Source organism: Pyrgilauda ruficollis, unplaced genomic scaffold (assembly GCF_017590135.1).
Source record: "Pyrgilauda ruficollis isolate IOZ18807 unplaced genomic scaffold, ASM1759013v1 scaffold72, whole genome shotgun sequence".
In the NCBI taxonomy this organism is placed as follows: domain Eukaryota; kingdom Metazoa; phylum Chordata; class Aves; order Passeriformes; family Passeridae; genus Pyrgilauda; species Pyrgilauda ruficollis.
In genome coordinates this window covers 2,510,594-2,530,095 of record NW_024529044.1, presented here as the reverse complement: position 1 = coordinate 2,530,095, position 19,502 = coordinate 2,510,594, and the positions used below count along the sequence as shown (strand labels likewise).

Genomic DNA, 19,502 nt, shown 5'->3' with positions numbered 1-19,502 from the left:
TCAGCTTTGTCTGCTTATATGGGGCTTGGAGCAAAACCTTATTTTCAGGATGTCTGATATTCCTCATTTTAGAAGAACTTTATGATGTTTATTCAGAATTCTGATGCATCTTTTGTGAGTAACGCTCCTTTAGTTTGTGTAATTAATTTGGAATTCTGTAGAGAGTCCCACAGCTTAGAGAAGTGCCTTTTCTTTGTTTTCTGAAGGTTTATTTCAGCTCAGCCAAAACTGCTTGAAATTCAACATTTTATTCTGCTATTTTTACCACAGTGCCAACATAATAACTGAATTTTGAACAGATTTCTGTACAGAAGTGATATCAATGATGTGTAGTTCTTTCTCCTTTGCTTTCTTCCATCCAGAGCATGTCCCTGTCCCAACACCCCTGCTGAGCCCCCCGGGTACCCAGGACCTGCCCAGCTCCTGAGATGGGGATGGAAGAGGGAATGAGCTCTGCTCTGGTTGATGGGTGTTCCAGGGGCTGCTCCACCCCATCCTGCTGAGCAGCTTCCTGCCTGCTCCCACGTGTTGTTTGTTTTCTAGGAAAAGTGGCAGAAGTGTGTAATGTAACATTAATTCAGACTGAGTTTTCAAATCTGTATGAGATTCATGATCAAGCCAAGTGATCTAATGATGTGTGGTAGGGTTTGTTTTGCTTTTTAAATAAAACTGTCTTTGAAGGTAACTGTGGAGTGACTGAAGGAGGAAGGCTGCAGGTTAGCTGGGAATGGGAATACAATTGTCTGTGCTGAGAGCTGTCCAGTTCTCCATGTTCTTTGTAGTCAATCCTAACTGCCGTGTTTCTTCCTAGCAGGGCTCTGTTTCCATTCAGTAAATACATGTGGGGGAATTCCATTTCAGAATTATGTTTTTTCTCTCTGCAGCCATGTTCTTTTCCTTTTCAAACTTTGCAGTGCTTGCTTTTGCAGCAGGATAAGTGTGCAGAGCTTGGGTCAGGCAGCAGAAGAGCCCTGGCTCACGGCTTCCTTCAGCTCCTGCTGCAGATCCACAGAGCAGTGAGTGTCCAGAGCCACCTCCCTCCCCTCCAGGAGCCTCCTGAGGGGGGTGTTACACAGACATTCCTGATGGATATGGATTGCAACAAGCCAAATGTTCCTACTCATGAAATCCTGTCAATATTCAGGGCAGAACAGCAACTCATTTCACAAAGCTCTGCTACAGCACCTCCAATCTCTGCACGCTTTCAGCTGAGTCCATCACATTTCTATTTATGATCCAATTACAAGCTGAATGTAGGCTGGAAGAGCAGAAGGAGCAGCACATTAATCAAATTCCCTTGTAATTACTGTGTTCTCATGTGGGTGATGCTCTGAGGTGTGATACAAGGTAGGGCACACAGTGCTGGCTTTTCCTGTCCCTGCCCAGGGCTGGGCTGTACCTGCTCATCTTGGCAGGCTTCCACAAAAGGCTGTGTTGTAGTGATGGGAGAGCTTTTTCCTGGCAGCAAAAGAAATTGTCCCTGTGTTTCAGTCTACTACATTTTCCATTTGTGAGGAAAATAGAAAAAATTTGCATATGTTAAGAGAGAGATGAAGGATGTTGCAGGAGCATCTTCTCAGCCCAAGATGGGGATTTTATCTGCATTTCTAAATATTGGTGTTTTTCTTCTGAACATGATGTTTCCTAGCAATATGCTTTTTCCCTTGGAAAAGTTATTTTCCACTTACAATACATTGGCAGCCATTGTTTGTATTGTTCAGGATCAACCCTAGGATTTTTCTAAATGTTATTTTGATTTGATGACTTTGTTCATCAGTGAATTATGAAAGCTCTGATTGTTTAGGGCACAAGAAGGGCACAATGCATTACTGGGTCACATGCTCACTTAATGCATGCACATTGTGGTGGCAGTAGTAATAGCTCCATTAAAGAACAAAAGGTAGCAACACATAGAAGCTCTGGATCTGGCCAATCCCCTCAAATTACCATAAATATTTGAGCAATCTGAATAGTTTTAGACTCTGTAGTAAAGCTTTCCTGTTTTTATCTGGCACTGAAGGAATGTGGAATAAAGTATTCATTTAACAAAGTATAAAAATATGTGTGCTATGCAGTTATAATCATGTGTCATTAATCAGAAAATACTGCAGAAACTCTGACAAATTAAAAACACAAGGATGTGTCTGCAAGGGCTTTTTCAGTCATTAAAAAGCTGCTTCACCTCTCAGGCAAACTATTTAATGGCAACTCCTTGCTCAGTGTACTGACATCTTCAAAGGCTCTGACATCTGTCGGCCTTTGAACTACCATTAAAAAATATTATCCCATTTCCATTCTTTTATGCCCATTTTTTTAATTATAGTCCTTCTTTCAAGTTAGGAACATGGTTGGTTTAAATGATGCTGTCCTTTCGTTTTCAGCCACCCAGCTGCGGTTTGAATAAATTGATGTAGAATCAAAGGCGGGACTTTAAAGGGAAAAGGTTTGATGGACTTGGACTCCGAACCAGATGAGGTTTTATGATGAAAAGGGTTTAATCCCAGCACAGGCATCGCTTCTATCAGTCGAGCAGTACAAAGCGATTCATATATATAGGTTCACCAGAAATGATCTATTTTTTTTTTTTTTTTTTTTTTTTTTTTTTAAACAGCACAGATCTCTTCAGGACTTGCAAATGTGGCATTAGCTAATATTCAGAGAGCTGATTTCCTTTCATCCACCAGAAGCTTATGATTATAGTACAGTTCTCGAATTGGAAATGAGAGCTGCAACACAGATTTAAAGCTCTGCTGTCTGATTTGTATTCAATATACATGTCACTGCGGGACAAGCCAGTCTAGGCCGAGCTGGTTCGATGAAGGGAAAAACAGTTCCAGCATCAGAAATTCTGGGGGGTGGGTGGGAAAGGTACCAATTAATTCTTACCTGCTCTACCTGAGTATTGTGTGGGATACTTGGTGGATTACTCTCAGTGCTGAAGCTGTGCAAACACACCCTTGTGATAAGGTTTCTTTGGCAGCTCTGGCATCAGGGAATACGCAGGATTAATCAGTAATGGCTCCTAAAGCAGCCAGTTATATGGAAGGCAATGTTTGTTTTTCTGTGCCTGAGTTTCAAGGAGGTTTAGCAGAGACAGCCCTGCTATTCCTTTATAGCCATAGCCTTCATTAATGTGGTAATTAGGCCTGTGTGTGGGGAAAGCCAAAATCCCTGTCTCACAAGTGCATCAGAAGCCATTTGTCAAAACTACCACCTCAAGGTATCCAGGAAAAAATCTCTCTGCTAGTTCCCTGATCTTTGTGTTAGTAAAAATGTGCTACAAAATCATGATTTCTTATTTATTTTCACAGAATAAGATTGTGTCCTTCAAAACAGTGATGCTTTCCAGGGAAGGAAATCAGCAGGTTTCAAAAGTCTGCAAATTCTGTCCCCTTAGAAGGCTGATGCACAGAAAGGAGCCAGCTCCCTTTGGTGCTCTGCCTCCAGTCAACAGTTTCTCCTTCAAACCCTTCCCACAGCTGTTGTTCCCTGCCAGAATATTCAATTTAGGAGTAATACATTTTTTCTGATTTCTTAGTGCAATTTTGAGGCTGTGTTTTGAGGTTGTTTTGTTGGGGTTTTTTTTTGAGACAGTAGTAAATATAAACATGGGCCTTTATAAATGGATTATTTTATTTGACTGCTATTTCATAGTATGCATGTTTAGTATGTATTTAGATTTTTACATATAAACTGTGTATTAATATTTATTCAGAGTACAGTAGATCCAAAACAGTTGCATAAATAAATCTGGAGAAATTCTTGCCCCAGGATGAAGTGGCCTATTTGTCATTCAGAAAACGAAGAGGCATCAGCTGAATTCAAGGACAAACTGAGAAGGATAAAAAGGACAGAGATCAACAGAAAGGTGCCAGAGGAAGATACTGAGCCAAAAATTCAAGAGAAGAAATGTTAGGCACAGTTTTCATTTATTTTGAACAGATCATCCTGTGATTGATGTCCTCTTTCTAAGCTGGCAGCCGTGGAGCAGGAGGCTTCCAAAAGGTCTCTGAACTCAGGAGAGCCCCTGTGGAGATGGTGGGAATTGTGCAACCAGCACTTGAGGGTGAAGATGCAGAGAGGGAGACATGAACCAGCATCAGCTGGGTGTGTGTAACAGTAGGACCATCACCTGATGCCCTCAATGCCAGCCTAACACCTGAGATGGTTAAAGACACCTTCTCTAGGATTTTCCTCTCAGGTGGAGATGACAAATTTGTGTGTTTTGTATCAGGATTGTCTCTACCAGAATGTGCTTCTTCCAGTGAGAATTTGATTTGAAAAAGAGAAAGCCAAAGGTTGGACCTGTGTGTGTAATTGTTCATCTGATTTGTGTAAGCAGCTGAGGTGAGGATGAGAATTTACCACAAGTGACCAGCAGGAATGCTGCAGCTGTTGTTGCTGCCATGCAGAAATGAGGGATCCATACAGTCAGAAGCTGATTATTTCTTTCAAATCTAAACTTGTGATGCAACTTTTATTTCTGGAGCTGCTGGGTTTCAGGATTCCTGCCCACACATATTGCCAGTCATGAGGCTGAGAACAAGGACTTCACATTTGGTTAGAGACTGTCACCTTCGCTGTAGCAGTGTGACATCAGAAATGAGAGAGGTTCCTGCTGCTTGGCATCCTTAGCAGGGCAGGATCAGGCAGGTGGTGCTTGGAGATCCTCTGTTGTTGGCCCAGAGAATGACAGTACTGGGTTTCTTAGTTGGCTTCCTGTGATTATGCTGGGGTTTTGAAAACTTTCTCTTTTTCACCTCAGTGACAGTGAGGGCAGGGCTTGGGCAGAGGTGTGAGCTGGGAATGTTCCTCAGGCGCCTGTGGAGATAGCCCTGGCAGAGCCCTGAACGGGAGCTGCTGTCCAAAGTGGGCTTTTCTACAAGTAAGAACCTCAGAATTGAAGATGGCAGATATTTTATGCATGGACAGCTGATCACTGAGGCTTCTTGTCTGCATCTTGTCTTTGGTTTGTCCTGGCAGGTTCTGTGTCTGATGCTATTTCCATTACAGTTGTTGCAAATGGACGATTCTGTAAAAGGATGATTTGTGGACAGAAAGATCAGAGGGGTGAGGACTGTGCCTGGCCCGTGGTTGGCAAGGTCCAGAGGGTAAAAATCCTGAGAATAGTTCCTGCAAACCAGAATAACATCAGTTAAGAGAATCCTTATAGGATGTGTGAAGTAAACCTTGGGAATATTCAAAAGTTGTGTGTTTTGAGCAACAAATGCATCCAAAATAAAAATGTGTGATGCTTTTCTAGGTGTTTTTTTGAGGCATGGGGTTGTTTTGGTTCTTTAGCTTACATTGAAATCTTTTCTATAGTTGACAGGCAAAGACATTCTCATAGACAATGCAGCGTGTTCCTCTTCTGGGGACAAATTGGGAATTACAATACATTTAATTTTGCTGCCTCATGGAGATGAATGTCTGTAGTAATCCTTAAATCTGCAATACATCATGTCTGTATTTAAATCAGAATTACACATTGTTCCGGAAATGTTAATGCTTTTAAATTTCATGTGTGGAAAATTTAAATGCAAATGCTTTTTAAAAGCTTTGACTTCAGGGATGCTGGACACAAAATGCTCTGAGATTGACAGGTGGTTCTTCCCAGTCCACTGCAGAGATCTTTAGGCTCCATTTCTGGATTCCCTTGCAGGAAATTCCTATCCTTCCTCAAATATCAGTAGCTTTTCCTCACTTACAGAACAAGCTTTCCTCCAATGTTATTTCAGAACTGAACATATCCATGACATTCATCTGAAAGGAATATTTTCCTTTCACATCCTGAACTGCAGAAATTAAAGCTTTAGAGTTTTTCATAAAGGAAAAGAGGGAAGGTGTTTGGTGTCATTTGCATCAATCATCATTTAGGGATGGATTGTTGTGATTTGTACAATGCAGAAAACCTGGTGTTACATGTAGATTTTCATTTATTTTTTTAAGCCACTCTTCATTTTATTTATGTTTCGCTCTCACAAGTTACTTTAGGGGATCACTGCATTAAACAGGTATTTTTGGCTGATTTATTTTCTTATCTCCATCATATTTAAGTTCCATTAATGCAGTTATGTAGGTTGTTATGTGCCCATTTGAGTGTCTCCATTAAAATTCTGGGTAGAAAGACTGAAGGAAATGAGTCCTTTCCTGGCTGGTCCCTTAGCAGTTTTATTAAAATCATTTTGTTTGTACATGGAAGAATACAAAGGTAAACATTCCTTTCATCAGATAAAAGGAGAGGAGAAAGAAGGCGGAATTTTTAATTTTTGTCTCACTAATCTGTTTCAAAGCAAATTCAGTAAATCAGGGAAGGAGGAACTACTCTGGATCAGTCTCCAAGGCAAGAGGGCCAAGTCTGTTACAGGTCTTAGAACAGTGAAATGGAAAATGTATTTAATTTATCTCAATTTCAGCTCGGTGAGTAATCCTTTGGCTCACCAGTTCTCTGCATTGTTTTGTTACATGTGTAAGCTCAAAGTTCTCCTCTTCAACTTAAACTCATTTTGTTGGGAAGGCAGTGACAATAACCAACCTAGATGAAGTTCTGCTTTCTAGCTTCTGTTAACTAAATTGGAATCAAATGGACTTATGTAAATTAAGAAATGGAAATAAGCTCTGTTAATTTTAAGCTCTTTGTGGAGCTGTTCAAATGGATGTCTGATTTTCTTTCTTCCCCCCCTCTCCTTTTTTTTTAAGCCCAGTTTGTAGCTTAAGTGCCATTTACATTAACTGGGATTTAGGCAGCTGACTGACTTCTGTAAAAGTCTAGATCTACTTCAGTGCACTTCTTTTGGGAAAAAAAAATCATCAAAATTTGTATTTTGCTTAATGCCGTGTCACAGCAGATCTCAAAAATGTGCTGCCTTTTTCTAAGATGTAGAAACCAGAGTGAGGCCAATATTTTGAGTGTAACTTTTCCCTGCTGGCTTTTTGATATCTGTGTATTGTTTGTTTCTTTTCAGCCTTCATAAATACCTGGCAGAGTCAGTGAACAGTTTGGGGGTTAAATTGCCTGTTAATTGTTGCCTAAGTGTGTTTATTTATAGGAACGGCACAGGCAGACTCATTTTTCCTTAATTTTATTGGAAGTGGAGCTGAGCAGAAGGTAACTATTGTTCTTAGTGAGTCAACACTTCCACTGTGTCTCAGGAAATGCTGAACAGGATTAGACAAGACAGAGCAAATACACTGCTGACAAGTAAAATCTCTTCTTGAAGGGTGCTGGACCTCCTTGGGATGATGTTCAGTGCAGGAATTGTGGTGAGGGGGATGTTGGCCATGCTTTGGATGCCAGAGGTGAATGGTGTTTCCCTCCAGCAGCCCTGTACAGGTGGGGTGGAGTTAAACCAGTCCCCACACCAAAGTGAGACCCTGGGTTAGTAGGAACAAACTTTTATCAGATTCATAAATGTTAGAGGCATTTTTCAGAGCATGCACAGTGCTGGAATAGCCCAAGAATCTCACCAAGGAGGTTTGACCTTTAAAAGCAGCTTAATGCTGTTAAAATTAATGAAATGAATATGTAAGTTAGCAGCTCAACACCTCCCTTTATAAATCCCAGGGGGCATTTTCAAGAGAGGTGTCAGAGGTGCAAAGGTGAGAGGAGTCGAGCTTGTGTGGGGATGGAGTTGATAGACCTTTGCATCAATCCTGAATATGGGGATTGAGATCTGCCCCTGCTGAAACTGCCACATTTCACCCTTATTGTCACCTGCACTGCTGTTACTGAGCTTTTCTCACTGGATATTCATCTGTCTGAGCCTCAGGAGTTTCCCCTTGTCTGGTGCTGTGCAGGTGTAGATCAAGGAGTGCAGCTTTGGTTTGTGTCAGTTCTCCTCCAGGACCCAAACTTGATAATACCCAACCTGATTTATACACTGAGGACATTTCACTTATGAACATATTAATAACTTCACCCCATCACTGCAATGTAGTCACATATAGGATATATATAGAGAAAAATATATATAAATAGGATGAAGATGGCTCCTTTTTAAGAAGCTCTGCAATAGAACCAACATTGTGGAGAGAATATTTTTCCCCTCAAGAACGAGAACACTTCAGTGTGCACAAAATACTACATAAGCATGCAATAAAATGCATCTCTGAGTGTTGAAGCTGATATTTTAGCGTTTCCAGGAAGTCTTAGACCACTGCCCAGGACTATTTATAATGGTGGGGGTGCTAATTTCCATCTTTTCCCCTGGAAGGGCTTGCACAGACCCATGCTCTTGGAATGATCAGTGCTCTTAGGAACTGAGCCCAACCTGCTGGTCACTGAACTGTTGTTCATTTTCACTTCATTTCACACCATTTCATTTATCTGCTCCCTTACATACCACATTTATGGGCCTGTGTGTTCTTACCCAAAAGGCATTTAAACTTGACAGTGTAATAGATTGTGCTGTGAAAGCTAAATAGCTGTTTATTACTTATCCCTGCTAATTTGTGCTCTGCCACATCATTACCCATGTGATAATGTGCCACTGGTTTACTTTGCAAATGAAATCTCATCTTTTAAAGTATTCATAATATTGACAAATTGCTGATTTTTGGAGTCAAGAGAGAAAAAGGTTAATAAATTCTTTACATGTTTTAATTGAAATTGCCACGGTATAGAAAATATTTTTAATATAGTTGTTTAAATGGACATGATTGAGTTCATACAATACAAAGGAGCCACAAATAGCTGCCAGCTGGCTGGACTGGCCACTTGGAATTCCTTTGGCAAGGAGAAAAGCAGGTATAGTGGGACCAGTGAGTCAGACTCAGTAGGATGATTTGTGGACAGAAAGATCAGAAAGATTAGGACTGTGCCTGGCCCGTGGTTGGCAGGTCCAGAGGGTAAAAATCATGAGACTAGTTCTGCAAACCAGAATAAGATCAGTTAAGAGGAGGATTGTTGTCCCTTGCAGAAGCTGCTGTAGAAAAACTCATTTATATAAACCAATTTTGTTCTAAACACAAAATCAACATTACACACATTTGAAGTTCTTACAGCTACACTTTCTTCTAAGCTTAGAGCTGCAAATATTTTTTTATTTTTCAGACTTCTTTTATGTTAAATGCATTGCTTGTTTTTGTGAGGGTAGAGAAATCTGTATGATGTTCCCCAGCATTTGATAAAGCTTTGTTTACTCACAAGAATGCTGAAGTCGTTCAGATTCCCACTTTGAGCAGATAATCCCCTTTTCAGTAAATGTTTTACAGTAAATGTGCCACCAGTCACTGCATGGCTGGGACAGGACACTTCATGCCCCTCCTGTGGGACGCTGCTCTGCTCGTGGATAAAAAGGGAGTCACTGTCCCCACTGAATCACTGGGTGTTCCTACTTTGTTCCTTATTTTCCTTTCACTTCTTCATCATCAGAGTGAGATTTGTTTTCATTGCAGACTGCCTTTCCCTTGACTGGACTGATCTCCTTTCAAAAATAATCCAGTGCCCAATAACAAATGTTACGGCTGCCTCATCCATCGCTGTCACCCCACGGCAGCGTGGCGAGGCGCAGAGACACAAATGTCCCTTTCAGAGGGGCCCAGCTGATGTTCCCCAGCACACACTGCTCATTTCACTGCTCCTTTCTAAGGTTCAAATGCTGAGAAGGTCTTGGCACGCAGAGGCAGAAGCTGCTTATCTGTGGTCAGATAGGGCTGTGACTTACAGGCTGATGTTTGAGGTTATTATCCTAGAGAGGATCTTTGGGATCATCCAGCCTAGTCCATGCTACCGCTCAGAGGTTCGGGGGTTTGTTGTAGGTTTTTTTAAATGTTACATGCCAGCAAAATTAAACACAGCAAAGTGAGCCCCGTGCAGTCATCTCTGACTGGAGCCAAGTTAACCCAGCGCAGAAAACTTCTGCAACTCGGTTTGAAGAGTTGTCAGGAGCCCCTTGAGAAGGGCAGGGGTGTTTAACAGTGATGCTCTGTTCCAGCAGCCCCAGTGCTCCCAGCAAGGCAGAGCAGTGAGGTTACTGCAGCTTCATCTGCTGGCACATCTTAGTCACTTACTGCAAATCTGCTGCAGCAGCACCTCAGCGCCTCTGGATCTGCACCACGGGGAATAAATGAGGAGTGCATTTCGTCTCAGCTCTCCTCTGCCTTGTTTTTGTGACTTCCAGACGGCCTGGCCGCTGGAGCTGAGCGGTGCTGGGTGGATGTGGTTTGGTGTGTAATGCAGGGGAGGAGGGGGATGAGCTCCGTGTGCTCATCCCCGGCAGGGTGGAGATGCTGTCATGCTCCAGCCTCTTCCTCAGAAACTCATCCAAGGAAATGCTTCATGGGGGTGAAGCAGCAGCTCCTGGAAAATAAAGGGAATTGGTGTTATTATTGTTTTTAATTAGGCCGTAGTCATTCGGTCCATTTCTCATCCCCGTTGCCTGGAAGTGGAGCAGAGTTTCAGACATCAGCAACAGATTTTAATTTAAACTTTTTGCCAACTTTATATTTTCTTATGCAATTTACTTTTTAAAATTAAGAGCACATGTTTTCCTTCCAAATAACACGCAGTACATTTATTGGCATTTTAAATAGGCCAAAGTGAGTGACCAACCTTTTTCTTTCAAGTCTATTTTTTCCCTGCAGGCAAATTGCTGTGGGCTTATGACCCACCCTTTTTATGACACTATTTCAGCACAGATATTCTTAGTTAGAATTCTAAGTTATTTCTTTGAAACAGAAATAGAAATCACCACCTTGGCCAGCAGTTTCTTCATCTAAGGGACATACAAATATGTCACATAAACCTTTATGAAATCCCTGTCACACAGTTTATGTATTTTTGTTCCATTTGGGAAACAGTGTAAGCTGGTGTTGTCTTTCTGTTTGTTGTCCTGTATACGGATTAATGGTCATTTTACAAAATGCTTCTTGTCTGGGGCATGTTCCTGTGGCATGGCCATCCTGGGAATTGCTACAAACTTCTGCATCCTTTCTAAAATAGATACAGATCTCTCTATTTCATGTGCTTGTACCCACACCACCGAAATAGAGACTACAACACTTTGATCCAGAAAAGGCAGCAAGTGGCAGTCACATTTTGGCTCTATTACATACTGTCAGCCTTATTTCTTATGTTTAATCCTCATTTAGCACAATAATAACTTGCTGAGATGGGGTGTTTAGGGTGAGTTTTTCTAACAGCAGCTCTTGTACTCAAGCAGTCGTTTGGACCATTCAAACCATTTGGTTCCCAAACAGAGATTTGGGCAGCCAGAGGAGAATTTGAGAAACCAAGGCTGAGAAAGAGGACTCAGTGTTACAAAGAAACCATCCTGCCTTTGGATCTTGAGCCTGAGAAGTGAGATTTTGTAACTGCAGCTTTTATTTTCCCACAGAAGCATTAAGAAAAGACAGTTGCTCATAATTTATATATTTCATGGATTTTTCGCAACTGAGAATTAAGTCATCTTGGGGCTTTTTTTTTCCCCCTAATTTGCCCACATTTAAGTCTAATAATAGTTTATTAAACCTGGCATGTGGAATAGCAGAGTCTTAGTGCTGGAAAGTTTGGGATTCATTTCCTGCAGCAGCGGGGACATCTCCATGTCACACAAAGTTGTCTCAGGCGCTGAGTTGGGCGTAAGCTGCTTCTGCCACTGACTTTGTTTATGGGAAAAGCTAATCTGGCTGTGAGAACTGGACTTATTTGAAAGTAATTGACAAGAACTGTGTCTGTGATCCCCAATATGAGCTTTTTCCAGTCACTTTGGAGAGATTAGATGTCTCTTAACATCATCTTACTGGCAGTGAAGTTGCTCCAAAGGGACTCCTTTAATCATATTAGTTTCGCTGCCATCACCCCGTCTTCAGAGCCTTTCTTCTTCCCTAATAGAACCAAATCTGCTTTTGCCATCTATTAGGTCCAACATTAATGCTCCTTTGCATATTAATTACTGTTGCTTTACCTATAACATTCAGCTCACTCTCAGCTGTCCCCAGTTTTGGCTCTGAAGGCTGGGAGCTGTTACTTTCTCCTTACAGAAAACACTGGATTGTGTTTCATTTTCTAATGACTTTGTATAAGAACCATTGAATAAAGAAGGAAGTAAATCTTGTATGGTGTAACAGGAATTCACTTAGTCTTTATTCTGGCTTGTAGTGTCATTTGTGAATGAATTTTTCTTGTATTATAAAAGTTAGCACTGATTTCTTATCCTAAATATTTTAACAAACTTTATAGGGAACTTCTGAGCAATGTAATTTCTTAGTTTCACTTATGTGTGTGTTGGAGGTGTAATTAAAAGAAGTTTTTTATTTTAAAGTGGGAGGAAAAAAAAGGAGAGTAGGGGAAAGAGCTTTCAAAAAGAACTCTAACAGATTAAAAGATTATTGTGGCTATTTCAGGCAGGTCTTGCACTGGGGCAGCTGTTAAAAACCCCAAATTCTCAGTGTGTCACTTTGGAACTCAGACCATATCACCCATCAGCAATTGCAGCTCTTATCTTCATTGAGTTAGTGCTGCTTTGGTTAAGGAAAAGCCAGGCAGGCTGTCATGTTCTTGTGATCTGGAGATGAAATCATTTTCTGAAAGAATTATAAAAGTACATTGTGGATTATGATTATACACTGAAAATTACTTTACGTTTTTAGTCTGTATACAGATTTAATAAGAAATTAAACATGTGTAGAGGAAAAGCTCAGGAAAGGAAGGAAAGGATCTAGCACAGATTACAGTATATGAAACATATGTTTGAGATAATGCTGATAGGGCTGAAATATGTGGCCTGTGGTAGAGTTCTGTATACAAATGACGTGCTCATTCCTTCTCCACCATACACACACTCTTACCTTTGACATAGTAGGGACTAATGCCAATGAGTAATTAAGAAAGCATGGAAGCAAAATAAGTTTCTGAGATGGTTGATATTATTTAATACATGTTACAGCTGGGATAGCTGAAGGACAAACTGAAGGTTTGAAGGGAGACGGTGTCTTTTATTACACCATATAGTTCAAATAGCTTGAAAAATAGGCAAACTTTCAAGGCTTGATTTTTTTTTTTTCCTCTCAGATCACAGTATTTATAGGAATCTGTCTTGGGAGATTAATGTACAAGGCAATAGATCTGATAGTCATTCATGTCCCAACTTTGGTCAGAAACAAATGTTTCCTTTTCAAAGTTTTGTGCTAATGTGGTTCTCAGAGGCTGCAAATAAATGGTGTAGCTGAGTACAGACAGTGCATTAAAAATGTCTGAAGAAGAAAAATAGTAGTTGGAGAGAAACTGGCATTCCAGGACAATGGGAACTTTAAATATACACTGCTTTTCCTCAGATTTTCCTGTGAAACCTTTAATAAGCTTGAGCTGAGTCACCTGCACTTACTTGGTAGAACATCAATTTCTCCTGTCAGTATTGTCACATCCTCTGTGAAAGAATTCCAGGCAACTGCAAAGTTTCTTGTGAAACAGGGAGGAGAAAGGGGGAAATTCTGTGTGAGTTTTGTCGTGAAAGTGCTCATTTTCAGAATTACATTTGTGAATGAACACATAGATGTGCTTTCAGTGTCATCACACTTAGCTGTAAGGACAGTGCTTTGTGTCCCAGATGTGATGCTCCTGTACCCCAGTGAAGAACCCACAGAGGAAATGGAGTTAGAAGAGTAACTAGTGAGAGTTAGTAAGTGTAATCTGAAGTGATAAATGTGTATCTACTCCTGTGGTAAGGTAGCAGAGTGAATTCTGTGGAATTAGGAGTTGTTGGAACCCTGGTTATTGAGAATTGGAGACTTTGTGTGCTGCCAGGCACTGACCCCCAAGAGAACACTGCACTGACCTGAGGCCATGGAGAAGCTTCCAAAATGGAATGATGGAACTGGGATTGTGGGTGTGGAGTTTGAATAGCAGTGTGTAATATCGCAGGGTGGAAAACTTAGAGTTTAAGGTTTTAGTATATAGTAATATCTATGAAGCAAGATTAAAATTTCAGGACAGAAGCTAGTCCTTCCTCTTTACCTTCTTCTCCATAAGTTCAAGTAGTATTATGTAATTAGATAAAAAAGACCACATTGCAGAGCACAAGTAGTTAGTGATTAGATTAAAAATAAAAATAAGTGCCATTTCTTAATTGGACAGTTTATCCCTAAAAAGCCTTATAAAAAGAGAAATATGTCTCCATTTTTAACTCGTTAAAGTACTGTAAAATTCAGAACTTGTGAGACTATAATATAAATAAAAACTAATAAACCTCTAAATCTGAACAAGAAATACTATCTTGCACATTTAATCCCGACCCTGACCTTAGAAAAAAACCCAATAAAACTCAACAAGGAGCGACAGAGCTTTATTCCTGTCACTTCCATCCCTCCCCTTTGTGTTCCCCCCTCGGGGGCAGGCAGTGATTGATAAATGATCACTGATGCTCTGATAGCTCATTAGAAGGATGCAGGTCATTTCTTAAGCATAAAAAAGAAGGCATGGGTAGGATATGTAGTGCTTATATGCCACAAGCTCAATTTCTCCTCCAAAAGGGTCCATCTCACCAGTGCTGTGGGCAGGGTGTATTTATCTGTGTGCAGGAAGAGAAAGGGAAGAGCAAGAAGAGGGGCCAGGAGAAGGAACAGAGCATCCTCTGAGTCTGCTCCTACCCCAGGTGACAGCCTGTTGGAGGAAACCTGTGGTATTCACATGCCCTCTGAACAGAGGGAAGCTGGGAGGGAAGCAAAGAATTTATAAAACAAGTGTTTGTGCACATGTGGAATGTGTTGGAAGATTATTTACCTGAAGGAGTTTGGTAATTGGATTCTGCTGAGGATTGTTTTGTTTCCTTGGCCAGTCAGTCAAAGCTGTGTCCTGGCTGTCAGGAGTTTTCTTTAGTATCTTTTAGTATTCTTTAGGATTCTTTGTAATGTAGTTATAGTATAATATAGTATAATAAAGTAATTAATTAGCCTTCTGATATCATGGAGTTCTGTACATCATTCTTCCTGCCTGTCAGGCATTCCTAGCACCGATAGAACCGAAGTGGGTTTTGTGCTGTGGGTTTGGGTTTTGTCACTTTGTTTGCTCTTTCTCTCAGGTGATCTCTGGTTTGGAGAACCAAATCCACAAGCTGAGGGAGGAGCTGATCCAGGCCAACGCTCTGCGGAACCATCAGCTGCTGGACCTGAGCCTGCAGAGGGACGAGGAGAAGCTGAAGGCATCTCGAGACAAGGAGGCAGCACTGAACAGCCTCAAGATGGAGATGGAAAAAGTGATATCAGAGCTGCAGAAGAGGCACACGGTGGAGACAGAGGCGGCCTTGAGAAAGGTGAGGCAGTCTCAAAGGGCAGCTCCACGGGGCAGAAGGGGAGGGATCACCCCAAAGGTCAGCTGAGCAGAGTTTCCCTGAGGAAAAATGCTTAGGGATCACTTGAGTTGAAGAGACAGGTGCAGACCATGGGATGCCAGAGTCACAGCAGGAGTGTGGGGTGTTTTGGGGTTCTGTGATGGAAAGCTTTGCTCTGGACGTGCTGGGGCTGGGCAGCACCTCCAGCATGGATGGAAGGTGCCATGAGGAGCCAACAGCACTTTAAAACACAGGTGATTTCATAGGTAAAGCCAGCCAGGGCAGGCTGATCTTCCTCTGCTGGAATAGAGACACTGGAAAGGGTGCTTCTGCCTAGCCAAGCTTTTTCTCCCTTAGAAAGAGGGTGAGCTCTTAAGGAGGGAATAACTCAGGCTCAGGGTGCAAGGAAGTTGTGTCTGGTTGCTCACAGTGGCTGGTCTAATTTTGCTTGTGGTGTACATCGAGGGAGAAAGGACTCTGGGTAAGATTTGAAAATAGAAATTAATGTTTCAGATTGATCAAGGCTTCCCTCCAGTTCTGTTCTGTGGGGTCACTGCCCACTGCTTGCTGAGCATCCCTTGGACCTCTGTCTTTAATTCAAGTATTCCCCCCATTAGGGAGCTAAAACATGCAAGATTTATTTCAAAAGCCAAACTAAAAAAAAAAAACCCTACTTAATATTTATGGTAGACTCTGTGTATGTGTAAGATAGTTGTTGAAGTCTCTTTTATACGTTGCATTAAGGCACTAAATCACACATTTTCTTGCAAGGGGATGTGCAGTGGCACAAATTAACAATCTGCATGGAGTGTTTGAGCAGCCTTTGTGCAAGTGACATTTCATTTACCTGCGTCAGGTTCTTGGTCTGTAATTTTAAAGAGCATTCGGAGGATTATGTTGGAAATCAGCCAGCCTGAAGCCATTAAAATGGCTGTGATCAACAATTCAGAATCTTTTCTGAATGTAAGGAAAGCTCCGCTTGGCATAATTATTTAAAGCCAAGGTCACAGAAAGTATTTAAACCTTTGAAATTCATCATTAAAGGATTAATTTTAACTCAGGAAGACATTGTCATTTTTGCTTAAAAATGGAATTTGAATCTCAATTCTTTTCTTTCTTTGATCTTTTTTTACATGTGTAGTATAGCAAAAGAAAAGTTAACTTCTTTACATCCTCAAATTAAAGTTACAAATAATCCTTCATAGGGCAATATCTCTAACAGTCTTGAATTGTCATTTCTGTCAGAAATGCTGGTTTTCTTTAATTTGTTGGATTTTTTCTGTTTTTAAAAAAATTTGCTAATTTTAAGCTATATTAACTGCTATTGTATTTTTTTTTCTTTAACCTACTTCCCTATTTTTACCCTAATCTGAAGAGCACACGTTGAGTAAAAGATAGGAGGAGAAAAGAAGAAAGTATCTCTGTTGAAAAGTCTTTCACAGACATGTGAAAATACCTGGCATTACCTTCAAATCTCCATTCCCTATTCTGTTTCATTTCTGTCTTGCAATTGTAGAACTGTGGAAATTGGCCACAAAATCCAAAACTTGAAGTAGCTTAGAGGGCAAACTCCATTTAAAGCTCAAAAGTAGCATTTTCAGCTAATTTAGTTCATATCTTGGTCCTAGTCCACAGAACCTTGATGAAGATGGACTTATCCATGAGGGGGGAAAAAAGCATCTTAATTGCATCATGAGCCTTGAAATTTGTTTTTGAAAATATTATCTATCAGATGTTGTTATGTGGAAAATTTAGGGCAATATGAGAGAAAAAATTTTTCCCTAAATTTTTTTTTTTTGCTGCCAATTCTGTGAAGATTGCTTAAAAATCCAATGGGAAGCTGAATTTCACAGTTTAGGCGTGGAACATCTGACTGGCCACATTTTCTGAAGGTCACTCCATTCTCAAGTGAGGGATCTCATTCCTCTGTGATCTGCTCTGGGAATAATGTTAATTTCTGTGTGGATTGCTTTGTGTCATTGTGGACTGTTGTTAACGTGAACATGAGGAAATAGAAAAGAAATGATTCATACTTCATTGACAAGAAAAACAGAACTGTAATTGGGTGAAGAAGATCCAGGATTCCTCTGGCATTGCCCTCCTGCTGCTGTGGGGATGAGAAGAGTGAGGGGCAGACACAGGGGAAGGAAGAGTCTTCATTACAGGCACACTGAATATTGAAATATTTGTTGGTGGTTGTAGCCATCTTTTTGATATTTAGGGACACATGATTTATTGAGGTCTTTAATTTTCTGTTGCTTAAAATTCCCATCTGTAAGGCTGGGACATTGTTTATTGTAATGTCAGTTCCTGAGCACTCCCTTAGCACCTCGGGGTTTGTCAGGATTGGTGTCTGGTGGAGATTCCTGGGACACTGTTAGGATTGTGCACCTTTTTTCCTGCTTTGCTCCTGTAAGATACTGATGTGTTTTCAGCATTTTCTGTACTTAGCTGCTTGAGCTGACAGAAGTTTTAGGATCATTTTTCTGCAAGGTGTTTCACCCTATTAGGAGGGAATTCTTCCCTGTGATGGGGGTGAGGCACAGGGCACCCAGAGCAGCTCTGGCTGTCCCTGGATCCCTGGAATTGTCCAAGGCCAGGTTGGACAGGGCTTGGAGCAGCCTGGGACGGTGGAAGGTGTCCCTGCCATGGCAGGGGGGGGAATGGGATGATCTTTAAGGTCCCTTCCAACCCAAGCCATTCCATGATTGTTGGGTGTTTGGAAGATACTGATGTGTTTTCAGCATTTTCTGTACTTACCTGCTTGAGCTGACAGAAGTTTTAGGATCATTTTTCTGCAAGGTGTTTCACCCTATTAGGAGGGAATTCTTCCCTGTGATGGGGGTGAGGCACAGGGCAGCATTTTCTGTACTTACCTGCTTGAGCTGACAGAAGTTTTAGGATCATTTTTCTGCAAGGTGTTTCACCCTGTTAGGAGGGTAGGGAGGCACAGGGCACCCAGAGCAGCTGTGGCTGCCCCTGGATCCCTGGCAGTGCCCAAGGCCAGGCTGGACAGGGCTGGGAGCAGCCTGGGACAGTGGAAGTGTCCCTGCCATGGCAGGGGTGGCACTGGATGGGCTTTAAGGTCCCCTCCAACCCAAACCATTCCAGGATTGTTGGGTGTTTGGAGCACTCAGCCCTGGAGCTGCTGGCTCCTGCTTTGGGCAGGGCCAGGTGTGCTGCAGGCACCCCTGGGCCAGGTGCAGTGAGTGCACAAAGCTCGGAGCAGCTCCAGGTTTGCCAGGAATGACTGAAAGCAGGAGACAGAGTCTGAGTGTGTGCAGATGTGGGGCTTGGCCGCCGGCGCTGTTTGTAACGTTCTGTGGGATTTTCTTGGCAGAGGAAATGAGCATTCAGCAAGCACGGCCCGAGCAGAGCAGTGGACAGGCTAACAATGCTCAAAGGAAGCAACCTTGGAACACTGAAAATATCTCATAAAAGAGCTCCCTTTGAGCAGCACACATGAGTAAACTGGAGTGGGAGAAGATGATGATGGGGTTTTTTTTTCCTCTCTAAATTATTTTCAACATTCAGCTTTTTATTGACTTCTTTTCTATATTTAAATAGATATTTTGACTCATTCTGTTAAAGGTTTATGCAGGTTCCAGGAACATCTAATTCTCTGTTAGTGCTGCTTTTCTTGTGGAGAAGTAATTTACATTTTTGTGTATTGACTGTACTGAACACACATTAAATTTGATTATAGGACAAATCTGTAGTCAAAAAAAAAAAACCCAAACTGAGTTAAACACTTTATTTTTGGGGCTGCTTCTGATGGAAGGATCTGTGAAGTGGTTCCCTCTGGAGAGATGGGACACCAAAGTGGCATAAAACCTGTCCAGAGCCATGCAGATCCTGCTTGTAGACTTTAATGATGTTGATGTTAGTTGTACTCCGAGATTTCTGTGATTTTAAATCATATCTGATGTTTACAGTTTTTACCTGGTACAATCACTCCACCTGTATCTGGTGTGAAGTCCACATAAAATTCAGATGCTCAAGCACCTTAAAGTTAAGGTCACTCTGTAAATGTCCACTTCCTTAATTAGGAATAATTATTCTGTATAATAGTTTTGTTGCTGTATAATGTTTTTATAATGGGGCCCTTTTCAAAACTCTTCAGACAGTGTCCTATAGATGGATACTTATTTTCTGAGCAACTTCTTGCATATAATTTGGAAATAAGGTACTGATAATGTGCCCTAGGGAACATTTCAGTCCCTGCTTCAGCATCAA

The 19,502-nt window shown here is 41.3% G+C and overlaps 1 protein-coding gene across 4 annotated transcripts in view; it reads left to right on the top strand.

Moving 5' to 3' along the window:
* Positions 1 to 19,502, top strand: part of CEP112 (centrosomal protein 112) — a 160,662-nt gene that overhangs the window by 84,734 nt on the left and 56,426 nt on the right. For all 4 annotated transcript variants that reach the window (XM_041485834.1, XM_041485835.1, XM_041485836.1 and 1 more), the window contains exon 21: positions 15,018 to 15,248. In XM_041485834.1, coding sequence (XP_041341768.1) covers positions 15,018 to 15,248 — 231 coding nt within the window. The remainder of the gene's footprint in view (positions 1 to 15,017; positions 15,249 to 19,502) is intronic.